At 47.2% G+C, this 12,636-nt stretch overlaps 1 protein-coding gene across 1 annotated transcript; it reads right to left on the reverse strand.

Annotated features, from left to right (window-relative positions):
- Positions 1–6,930: 6,930 nt before the first annotated feature.
- Positions 6,931–11,983, reverse strand: LOC100666907 (kallikrein-7). Its single transcript, XM_010586549.3, has 5 exons — positions 11,423–11,983; positions 10,699–10,846; positions 10,211–10,458; positions 9,792–9,928; positions 6,931–7,245 (listed from the first exon to the last, which is right to left on the reverse strand). The coding sequence occupies exons 1-5, from the start codon at positions 11,493–11,495 to the stop codon at positions 7,090–7,092; spliced, it is 762 nt and encodes a 253-aa protein (XP_010584851.1). The 5' UTR covers positions 11,496–11,983; the 3' UTR covers positions 6,931–7,089.
- Between the last annotated feature and the right edge of the window lie 653 nt (positions 11,984–12,636).

A 12,636-nucleotide genomic window follows, 5' to 3' on the forward strand; every position in this document is an offset into this window, starting at 1 on the left:
CCGAGGTCAGATAGTGTGAGTCCTTCTACTTTAGCCTTCTTCAATAGTGCTTTACTTATCCGGGGCCTCTTCCCTTGCCATATAAAGTTAATGATTAGTTTTTCCACCTCTTTAAAGAATGCTGTTGGTATTTGGATCAGGATCGCATTGCATTTGTAAATTGCTTTGGGTGGAATTGACATTTTCACAATGTTAAGTCTACCTATCCATGAGCATGGTATGCTTTTCCATTTATGTAGATCTCTTTTGGTTCCCTGCAGTACTGTTTTGTAGTCATCTTTGCATAAGTCTTTTATATCCCTACTTAGATTTATTCCTAAGTATTTTTTTTGTTTAGGGGCTATTGTAAATGATATTGTTTTCCTGATTTCCTTTTTGTAGTTTTCTTTATTGGTGTTTGGCCAATCTCTTTTGAGATATAAAAGAGGAAAGTGAGCAGAGAGAAGGGAGACCTCATACCATCAAGAAAGAAGCACCAGCAGCATAGCTCATCCTTTGGATCTGAGGTGCCTGCGCTGAGAAGCTCCTCAGCCAGGGAAGATTGACGACAAGGACCTTCCTCCAGAGCCGACACAGAGAGAAAGCCTTCCCCTGGAGCTCGCACCCTGAATTTGGACTTTTAGCCTCTGAGACTGTGAGAGAATAAATTTCTCTTCATTCACTTGTAATATTTCTATTATAGCAGCAGTAGATACCTAACACAGGGCATTGAGTTTATGTGAATGGTGATAGAATAATTTGGAAAAGGATAGCGAGAATGGTTATACAACTTGAAGAATGTAGTCAATGTCACTGAATTGTACATATAGAAATTGTTGAATTGGTGTATGTTTTGTTTTGTATATATTCACCACAATAAATTAAAAAATATATCTAGTTGTCACTACCTTTGCTCAGCCCTCATCACTCCCAGAGTGAAGACCAATTTGCCACTTGATATACTTTCTGGGGTTCCTTCCCCTAGTTCCCCCAAGGTCCCTCATACTTATATCTCCACTGAACTGAGCATCTTTCTTGAATCATGATCCTCCTCTCAAGACCCACCATCCTCCCAGATACCAATCCAGACTCCTCACAACCCACTGATCCTCAAACCCTCTCCCTTTGCTTCTCTCTGCATCATCCTCTTCTCTCTGTCCCCCATGTCCCTGGCCTAAGGTCAACCTTGGTCCTTTCCCACCTGGACCATTGCCCCAGACCCTTCCCCTCCTCGGTATCTCTCAGTTAACCTCAGAGGGGTCTTTCTGCATTCAGAGTTGACCCTGTCCCTTGCCTTCTTACAGCCCCATTGTGGTTCTCTATGTCCTTCCGTCCAGCACCCCAGCCACTCAGGCTAGTGTTTGAGGACCTTCATTATTCACAGCAGCATTGGCCAGTAGAAATATAAGGCAAGCCACACATGTACTTTTTAAAATTTTCTAGCAGCCACAATAAGGAGCCCTGGTTGTGCTAACGGTCAAGCACTCAGCTGCTAACTGAAAGGTTGGTGGTTCGAACTCGTAAAACAGTATGAGGGGAGCGTCTGACCACCTTTAACTTTGCAAGGGGGAAGGAGAATCAAGATCAGCAGCCCAATGCTGATTCCTGTGAGGCAGAGGTCAGACATGCCTCCTCACTCCACCATCTTTACCAATTCTGGCACCAGCTGCCCTTCCCACAGCATTCTGTACTTCTCTGCTGGGTTGGATAATTCATTACAATGGCCACACAGAACTCACAGACAATACTCAAGATTATGGGGTTTATTAAGAAAGTAACAGTTACAATTCAGGTTCAGAAACGCTCAGGATATAGCTCTTCCATTAGGACAGCCTCTTCCCAGCTGTGCTCATACGCATGTCTCTCTCTGGCCCTAGGACTCTGCCCTGCTCAGGCAAGTGCTACAAAGCTCTTTTAGCTCTGCCGATAAGTGCCCAGAGGCACCCCACTCCTCCAGTAAGCCTCAGCCCGAAGGTGCTCAGCTCTAGCTCTGTGGGTCAGGAAGCCTATCACACCATTTCCTGCCAGTCTCTCCTGCTGCCTTTTCTCTGCCACTATTTCTCCCCACAGCTCCTGGCTGTCTTCAGCGGTGCAGCTCTCTCTCTCTCCCTCTCTTGATCTCTAGGATTTTCTCAGCACAGGGATCCCAGGTCCAAAGGACATGCTCTCTGCTCCTGGCTGTTCTTCCTTGGTGATGGTGGGATTCTTTTCTCTATTCTGGAATTGGCTGTCTTTTAAGGCAAAACTGACCAGTCCCCTTGGTGAGCCACAATTGCCTTATTTGCACAGTTTTGCTCTGTCATGTGGTGTTGCTGAATTGAAGATGATGGCACCTAACAACAACAACAGCCAAAATTATGAAAAGTAAAAAAAGGAACAGGTAGAATTAATTTTATTATCTCATTTAACCCAATCCCAATGGTGGTTGAGTGGTAGAATTCTCTTCTTCCATGCAGGAGACCTACGTTGAATTCCAGGCCAATGCACTTTATGCACAGCCACTGGCCATCTGGCAGTGGAGGTTTGCCTGTTGCTGTAATGCTAAACAGGTTTCAGTGGAGCTTCCAGAGTAAGATGGACTAGGAAGAAAAGTCTATCGATCTGCTTCCGACAATCAGCCAAAGAAAACCCTATTATGGATCACAATTGTCTATCTGCAACTGATCATGGGAATGGCGCAGGACTGGGCAGTGTTTTGTTCCATTCTGCATGGGGTCACCATGAGTCGGGCCAACTCAGCAACTCAATGGCAGCTAACAACAATGCAACATATTATCATTTTAACATTAAATCAAAATAAGAAAAATTTTAAAGAGATAATTTGCCTTCTTATTTCTTGCATACTCAGCCTTTGAAATCCAATGTGTGTGTGTATATATATATTTATTGTGATGAAAATACACACACTAGAACATTTGCCATCTTAACAACTTCCACGTTTACATTTCAATGACATTGATTACATTTTTCATGTTATTTATTTATTTATTTTTTATCACCATTGTTGTTAGGTGCTGTCAAGTTGATTTTCGACTCCTGTTAACCCCATATGACAGAGTAGAACTGCCCTGTAGGGAGCCCTGGTGAAGCAATGGTTAAAGCCTTCAGCTACTAACCAAAACATTGGCAATTCGAACCTACCCAGTGGCTTCACTGGAGAAAATACTTTGGCAATCTGCTCCCCTAAAATTTACAGCTTAGGAAACCTTATGGGGGCAGTTCTACTCTGTTACATGGGGCTGCTATGAGCTGGAATTGACTCAACAGCACACAACGACAACAACCATTATTGCTATCCTTTTCCAATTGGTGTATATTTCACACTTAGAGCGCATCCCATTTTGAAATCAACACTTTTAAAGTGCTCAAGAGCCGGGTGTGGGAAGTGGCTCGCCTACTGCACAGCTCTTGTCTATTTCTTTCTTTACATTCCAGCCATTGAGATTACTTGAATTTTCCTGGCATTGTGTCAAGCCCTCTGGCCTCTGGGGCCTTCTACCCATGCTATTTCCTCTTAGAATCCTCTTTTTACCTTTTCCTGGCAACAACAACTTGCCCTTCAAGTCTTTGCTTGAATACCACCTCCTTCGGGAAGTCTCCTCTGAACACTACCCAACCTCCATCCCCTGCAGCTGAATTAGTCATTTTCTTATGTAAGCTTGACAGCAGGTGCCTCCTGTGTGTCACCCTGGACCGTGACCATCTGGATCCACGTTCATCTTCACCACTGGACTGTGAGCTCCTTGAGGGCAGGTACTGGGGCTGATTCACTCCTGTGTCCCAAGAACCCACAGAGAACCTGGCCCAGAGGACACTCAAAGGAAATGTTGACCAAATGACTAAATGACTTAATTACGCCCACTCCCGTTTTACAGATAAGAAAACTGAGGCTTAGACAGAAGAAGTCAGTTGCTCAACTTCAAACACTCAGGAAGCTGTAGAGTCTGAACTGAAGTTCAACTTCTAGTATGCTCATGGATGTGGCCCATCACTTGGCACCTCCACTGGGTCTACCTTACTACGAGCAAGTTTAGGGAGTCATAGGGAAAGGAGAGAAGAAGCAGACCATGGAAGTGGAGGAAATTCTAAAAGAGAGAACGACATCCCCAACTCTAGTCATTTGCCAATGACTTCATTTACCATTGTCACATGTCACCTATACTTATTTGCTGGATATTTTTCTCTAAATGGACTTGCTGTACAAAAGTTTTCAATAAAAATGAAATTTATGAGGAAACTTCATGAGAGTGTAAGTGGAAAACTTGACTACTAGCCAAAAGGTTGGCTGTTTGAACCCACCCAAAGGTGCCTTGGAAGAAAGACCTGGTGACATGCTTCTGAGAGGTCATAGCCTTGAAAACCCTATGGAGTAGTTCTACTCTGCATACATGGGGTCGACACAAGTCAGAATCGACTTCACAGTAATTAAGAATAAGAAGAAGTGGAAAACAGTACCAGAAGTCATAAACAATTAAAAAAAAAACAAACAAAAAACACATGTTGAGGGTGTATTCTCTGTCAGACAATGCTCTAAGCACGTACAGTAGATTGTTGTTGTTGTTAGTTGCTTTCATGTCAGTTCTGACTCATAGCGACCCTGTGTACAATAGAACAAAACACTGCCCAGTCTTGCGCCATCCTTACAATTGTTGTTAGGCTTGAGCCCATTGTTGCAGCCACTGTGTCAGTCCACCTCATTCAGAGCCTTCCTTGTTTTCGATGACCCTCTGTGTTACCAAGCATGATGTCCTTCTCCAGGGACTGATCCCTCCTAATAACATGTCAAAATTACATGAGACAAAGTCTTGCCATCCTTGCTCCTAAGAAGTATTCCAGCTGTACTTCTTCCAAGACAGATTTGTTCATTCTCCTGGTAGTTCAATATCCTTCACCAACACCATAATTCAAAGGCATCAATTCTTCTTCAGTCTTCCTTATTCATTGGCCAGCTTTTGCATGCATATGAGGTGATTGAAAACACCATGGCTTGGGTCAGGTGCACCTCAGTCCTTAAAGTGACATCTTTTTAACAGTTTAAGAAGGTCTTTTGCAGCAGATTTGCCCAATGCAATACGTCATTTGATTTGTTGACTGCTACACTAATTTATTTAATCTGCCTAATAGCCCTATGGAGTAGGGTTTTTAAAATGTATTATTATTTTTTTTATTTCAAGAATGAAGGAATAAGGATGGGGAAGTAATTTGCTCGAAGACAAATAGCTTGTAGGTGCCGGAACTGAGAACTGAATCAAAAAAGCCTGGTTTTAGAGTTAGTGCTTGGAACTACTATACTATACTGTCTGCCCCCCAAAAATAAAGTTATTTTTAAAAAATTCAACTGAGTGCTGTCTCAAGTCATTGAAATTCTATCCACCTCCAGACCTTTGTATAGGAGGAGCAGATGGACAGGCCAGGGACATTGGGGCTGATTTAGGGCAACTGCAAGGTGTTGCTGCTTTGAACATTTTTAGATTGAATATTTCTCTGGGGTAGAGGGAAGTTGATAAGGACTTATGGGAGTTGATGGTTAAAAACCTGTTGATTCTTGGAACTTGCTCCTGGTCCAGAGGAAGGGCAGGACCAGGATTTGAGGGAGGAGGGGGCTGGGGGACACTGACTCCTGGATCTGAGCGGGGAGGGGGCTGGGACATGGACTCCTGGTTCTGAGTGAGGAGAAGGGCTAGGCTTCTACCACCAAAGGAGAAGTGGCTGCCTACATTTTGTAATACGATGGGTGGGGGCGAGGTGGGCATAGTTAGGAGAGACTTATTGCTTAGGAGAGGAGGGATCTGGAAGATGTTTGTGGGGAAAGAATTCTGGGAGAGAAACAGGAAGCATAGGTAGGAGAGCCAAGTCCTGGGGCTAGATCTGATCCCTTTGTCAGCAGCATCTGAGGCGTGACTGTCCAGAGTTTTTGATGGCAGGTGGCCTGGGGCAGGGCTAGCCTCTGAGTCACAGATGACTCCTTCCTCTTCCCTTTTTTCTTCCAGAGGTTCCTTCCCTGCCTTCTCTAGCTGGGCGGGGTGGGGTGGGGGAAGCCCACCTACCCAGGTTCCCATCACCTACCTTCCTCTGGCACCTGGAGACTGGCTGCTCACTTTAGGCAGGACTGTCATTCACCTGTCGTCCCTAACCCTTGCTGAAAGCCTCGTCCCTCTCTCCCTAATTATCACCTGTGAAATGCTCAGAAACACTTTCACATTCCTTTCCACCCTGATGAAACAGGCATCACCTCTCTCTCTGTCTTTGGCTCTGTCTCCCATTTTACAGTTGAGAAAAACTGAGACCTGAGAAATGAAAACACACCCCAGTGCAGGAAGGCAGGGTTAGAGCTCAAAATCATACTTTTTTTTTCTAGTCTCTGTTAAGATCTCCTCACCTCAATATTCAATCTTCAGAGCTTTTCCACTTTTCTTTTTCAGGTTATAAAAGTACACATCCACAGAAATGTAGATGGAAGGAAGAAAGCACCCCACGACTACCACCAGATACAGTTTGATACACGTCCTTTCGGATTTTATTCTGTGAATATTTAATTTGACATGGCTAGGATCACATACGTATTTATTTTCATGTCTTTCTTTTTTCATTTTACATTATACAGCACACATTTTTGCACAACACTAAGAATTCTGCATAAGTATTATTTTTGATGATTTCATAATATTCTCTCAAATTGGCCTGTCATTTACTTCAACAGTCCACTCATTTGGAACATAGTCAGTGTTTTCACGTTTTTCTTACGATGAGTAATATTGTGGTGAATTTAAATCTTGTGCCACATTTTGGATACTTTTTGTAATGTCATTCCAAAACTAGGGTTTGTGCCAAAGAAGCAAAAGTGTTGAATAAGGGTTTTGATCACATTGCCAAACAGTGTTCCGTAACAATTGTATGAATTTACAGTTCCAGTGTTTGAGAGTGCTGGTCTCACTGAAACTTCATCAACACTGAGGCTTTTGTGCTTCTTTGGTTTGTTTTTAAATCCTTGCTAATTTGATTGGTTTAAAATATGGCATATTGTTGGGGCTTTAATATGTCTTTGATATTGTGTTTTTATAGGTCACTGACGTCCTTATTTTCTGTTCATATCACACGGTCATTCAACTTTTATCTATTCTTTCTCATGGTCTCCTTTATCCAAGGAACAAAGTCGCAGACTTGGGTGTAAACACCTGGGTCGTTCGGCTGGCCACAAGGGAACGTTCCCCAGGACACCAGGCCTTGCAGGGTTCCTTTGCACATCAGTGGTCCCCCTGAGTCACCCTAGAGCGCAGAGAGAATGAGAGCTTAGCTTTGGCTTCAGAGTAAACCCCTATTCCCACTTCAGTTTCGTTATACTCCCCCAGTTATCTTTGTCCTGCTAGACCATGCACGCCACCTTGACCAATGAGAACAGACTCATTGTCTACGGTGGCCAATGGGAGGGCAAAGATTAGTGTTGTCATGGAGATGACGGATCAGGTTCTTTGTGAGCCATGGCCAATGGGATCGACCACAGGACAGGGGGTGGGGCTTCCAGGAATCAGAGCGCAATTTATTTTCCAGTGTTAAGGACTCCACTCATGCACTTCGGGCATGAAATGGGGCCAGGATGGTCCTGGAAGCCAGGGACAGGACCAGCTACATGATTTTCAAGACCTGGTGCAAGATGAAAATGTGGAATCCTTATCCAAAAATTAAAAAGAATTTTAAGATGGCGACTGAAGAGCATTAAACCAAGCTCGGGAACCTTCTCAGCATGGGGCCCTGCGTGATTGCACGGCTTGCACATTCGTGAAGCCAGCCAGCTCTGATTAAGGGAGAAGGGGCATCCCCCCCTCTTCTCTAGGACACACACTCTTATATCATAACCTCCGTCCCCAATACACACCATCGCACCTCCCCTGCCAGCTGACGGTGCAAATAAGAGAAAAGAAAGGGGTATGGAGATAGAGACAAACAGAGAGGGAAGGAGACAAAGAGAAGGGAAAGACGAAAGTAGAGAGAAGAAATGGGAAGGGGGAAGAGGTTTGTTGTTGTTAGTTGCTGTCAGTCTGGCTCATGGATACCCCATCCATGTGCACAGAGTAGAACTGTTCCATAGGGTTTTAAGGCCATGAACTTTCAGAAGCAGGTCACCAGGCATTATTTTCAAGGCACCTCTGGGTGGGTTTGAACCGCCAACCTTTCGGTTAGTAATCAAACGCCTAGCCAATTGCATGACACAGGGACTCCTTAGGAGGAGGGTTCTTGTTGCTGTGTGCTGTTGAGTCAATTCCGACTCACAGCAACCCTAAATGACAGAGTAGAACCGCCCCACAGGGTTTCCCAGGCTATAGCAGTTGGAACCCATCAGCGGCTCTGCAGGAGAAAAGGCGTGGTGATCTCCTCCCATAAAGATTTACAGGAGGAGGGTAGAGAAGCAGAAACATAGGGGAGGGAAGAATCAGAGACAAAGGAAAGTGGACACATGGGGTGAAAGGAAGAACCTGACAGAAACACAAATACAGAGAGGAAAACATTGAAATCAAATTAGGCAAAAAGGGAAGGTGATAAAGGATGTTCAGAGACAGAAAGGCCGATACAAAAGATAACGAAGCCTTTCCTCAAAAAAAGATTAGACTGGGCTATAAGACATAAAATGATACTCATGAAGAGTGTGCTTCTTAGTTCAAACAGATACATGAGACCAAATGGGCAGCTCCTGTCTGGAGGCAGGATGAGCAGACAAGAAGGGACAGGTGCTGATTGGATGGACACTGGAAACCCCCTGGGGTAGAAAGGGGGAGTGTGCTGTCACATTGTAGGGATTGCAACTAGTGTCGCATAACAATATGCATACAAATTTTTGTATGAGAAATTAACTTGAGCTGTAAACTTTCACCTAAAGGAAAACTAAAAAAAAAAAAAAAAAAAAGGAAGGGGAAACATGGGGGGAGGGGAGACAGTTCTTTCCCAGAACCAGGATTAGGGTAAAGTGAGTGAAGCATTCACCTCAGACATAAAATTTAAGGCTGGGGGGGGGGGTGCTCCAAAAAGCTCTGTAATCACAATAAATAACATTTTATTGCAGTCTTAAAAAAACAAATATCAATGCAAAAAAGAATCTGTGATGAACAAAATACTCAAATTTTTTAAAAAGGCACTGTGCTGAGCTATATCGGAGCCTGAGGCAAAAAGAAAATTCAGAAGACTGACCTGCTCTTTACTTAAGATTGCGATATTTTGATCATCGTGGAATTTTTTGCGTTCATTTTTTTACAAAACATTGCATTAGGATATGATTTATTTCAATGACTGAGTTGTTGGTCACCCCCTTAAATTTTGTGCTTGAGGTGAGTGCCTCATTTTCCTCACCCTGGTGACATAGTGGTTAAGTGCTACGGCTGCTAACCAAAGGGTCAGCGGTTCGAATCCGCCAGGAGCTCCTTGGAATCTCTATGGGGCAGTTCTACTCTCTCCTATAGGGTCACTATGAGACGGCACTGGGTTTGGTTTTTTTTTTTTTGGTTTTAGGCTGAGGCAGGAGCCAGTCATTCAGAGAGGGCAGAGCCCTTTATCTTTCCTACTTCCAACTCCCACCCATTAAACTTTCTGCCCCACCCCCAGGGCCACATCAGCCCCTAAAAGAGCTTCCACTCCTCACCTAGGCAGGGAATGAGGTAGAGAGTGCTAAGAAAGCTGGATCTGGAGGGTGTCTGGGGGGAAGGCTCAGTACCTAGGGTGGGGTACAGAGCCTGAGCCAGGGGCTTTGATAGAAAAGGAAGAAGGGACTGTGCATTGAGAGAACCAGACAGGGAGCCCAGGACTGGGGAGGAAGGGAGTCTCACATTGCAGGCGTTCTTCTTGGAGCCCGGGATGCCAGCACACAGCATTGACTTGCCCAACAGGTCCTTGTAAATCTTACTGCAGTCGTTGTGGGAGATGAGGTTGACATCTGCACACATGAGCTCTGATGGAAATTTCACTGCAGTTGGATGGGAAGAGTGGTCAGTTAGAGGCCTGGGCCTGGGGACAGGGCTGGCCTGGAGCCTGGACTCCTGGGTCTGAGGGAGGAAGGGGTTGGGGTCCCAGATTCCCGGGTCTGAGAAAGGAGGGAGGCGGGCCCTAGACTCCCAGGTCTTAGGAAGGTGGGGGCTGGGAGCTCAGACTCTTGGGTCTGAGGGAGAAGGGGCTGGGGCCCAGACTCCTGGGTCTGAGGGAGGAGGAGGCTGGGGGCCCGACTCTTGAGTCACTGAGGCAGCCTCACCATTAGGGCTGCTGGTGGTGCCCCAGCCAGAGACAGTACATTGGGTTCCAGGGCGCTCGCATCGGGAGGGCAAAGTGACACCCTTCATACTAGATGACAGCTTGACTGGGGACCTTAGCTTCACCAGCATGATGTCATTGACATGAGTCTGTGTGGAGTAGCCAGGGTGACGGATTGACTTTGTGGCTCTGATCTTCTTGGCATTCCTGTCGTTCAGTACTTGACTGCCCATGTACACATTATACTCACTGGGAGGGACATTTAAAGCAACATTTAGAATAAGATACTATGACTGAGATGGGGGACAGAGACTCAGAGAGAGGGGGACAGAGATCCAGAGAGAGGGGAACAGAGACCCAGGGAGAGAGGGACAGAGACCCAGAGGGAAGGGGACAGAGACAGGGTGGGAGGGACAGAGACCCAAGGAGAGAGCTGGAGTCCCTGATAGCACTTCCTCTCCACCAATCACCTATTCAGGCAGCACGTACTTCATCATGCAGTGGGCAGCGGTGAGCACCCACCACTTGTTGAGCAGCACGCCTCCACAATGTAGTTGATTGCCCTTGAGCAGGGCCACCTGCGAGGGTTGGGAGTGGTTTGGACATGGGTGGCCATCAATAATCCTGTCCCCATCAGCTTGGGCTGGATAGAGACATGAAGAAAAATGTGGGTAGCTATTGTCAAAGGAAGGCTGAGGCAAGAGCCCAGGGATTCAGAGTGCCAGAGATGGACAGAGAAAGACAGACATACACATAGAGAAATGCAGGGGCAGACAAGGAGACTGGCAAAAACAGAACAGTGCAGAGAAAGAGGAATTCAAATGCCCCCTGAAGAAGAGGCAACTAAGAAGAGAGAAACCAAGGGCAGAGGAGGCAGGCAGAGAACATGAGAGGTGGAGAGGAAGAGAGACAGAGGGTGCACACTCAGAAAGGGCACACTCCAGACAGACAGCACCTCTCTGGTGACCACCACCTCTGTGGAGAGACACTGAGTGCAGAAGACAACCTGGAGAAGCTGGAGACCCAGGGAGGCAGAAGGAAGCAGGAAGAAAAGGGGCATGAGGCAAGGGATGCTTGTCTACCACGGGAGGAAGTGTTGAAGGAGGTGAGGTTCTGGCTCAGGGACTGCTTGGACAGAGGGGGTCCTGGAGAGGGTCAATGGGGACACTGGGGGATCCAGAGGCTAGGATAGTCCTCCCAGTCCAGCCCTCACCTTTTTGTTCAGCAGCTCCCAAGGCCAAAGACAGCAATAGGATCAACAGAGGCAGGAGCAGGGATCTCGCCATGGTGGCCTCTCTGAGCCTCTCAGGGGCTTCCAGAACAGAGGAAGGGGCTCTACTGCTGGGCCTAAAAACGGGAAAAGGGCTCAGGAAGTAGAAGTTGGATCCCTTCCTCCATCAGACCCAGGAGTCTGAGTCCCTCCTCCTTCAGACCCAGGAGTCCAGGCCCCCAGCTCCCTCCTCCCAGGAACCCAGTCCCCTGCTCCCTCAGAACCAGGAGTCTGGGTACCCAACCCCTCCCCCTCAGATCCAGGAGTCCAGGTCCCCAGTCCCCTGCCCCCTCAAACCCAGCACTCCCTCAGACCCAGAAGTGCAGGCCCCCAGCCCCCTCTTCCTCTCTTAGACCCAGGATTCCAGGTCCCCAACCCCTCCTCCCTCATACCTAGAGTCCAGGTCCCCAGTCCTCTCCTTCCTCAGGACCCAGGAGTCCAAATCCTCTCCCCACCAGACATAAGAGTCCAAATTTCCAGACTTCTTTCTTTAAGACTCAGGAGTCCAAAACCCCTTTTCTCCCAGGACACAGTTCTCTGGTTCCTCAGGATCCCTCTCTCCTAGGGACCCAGGGACACCTGTGACCTGGGTCCCTAACCACCTCCTCCCCCTGGGACCCAGAAGTCCTTTTTCCCCCAAGGGACCCCAAATTTCAGACTCCGAGCCCCTCAGGACCAGGAGTCCAGACCCCTCAGGCCTCCTCCTCTTAGGAACAGGAGTTAAGTATCCAGCACGCACACCCTATCAGGAGCCTTTCTCACCTCAGGAGGGTCAGGTCGAGACTTCAGACTCTGTTGGGAGCCAAGCGTCTCCAGCCCTTTGCAGGGCGGCCCTCTTATACCACCTCCGCTCCCACGCACCCGCCCCCAGCGCCCTGGGGTGCGGGCGGAGCCGGCTCTGGGACGTCTGTCCTCTTCCTGAGTTTGTGCTTATCTGGAACCCCTGAGGCAGCCAAAGCAATCGGCCCTACTCTACTGTCTTGGCATCCTACCACCTGAGGCCCAGGTGGGGCAGACCCTGCTCCTCTGCCCCCACACATTCTGGTCCCACTGTCCCTCATGGCTGCTCTCTGGGGAGGGGCCAGATGCACCAGCTGTGAGGACAGAATTCAAGGAGGGCAGTCTCAAGGGAGTAGACTCTGGCCTGGGTCCTTCTC

Source organism: Loxodonta africana, chromosome 11, assembly GCF_030014295.1.
Source record: "Loxodonta africana isolate mLoxAfr1 chromosome 11, mLoxAfr1.hap2, whole genome shotgun sequence".
Lineage (NCBI taxonomy): Eukaryota > Metazoa > Chordata > Mammalia > Proboscidea > Elephantidae > Loxodonta > Loxodonta africana.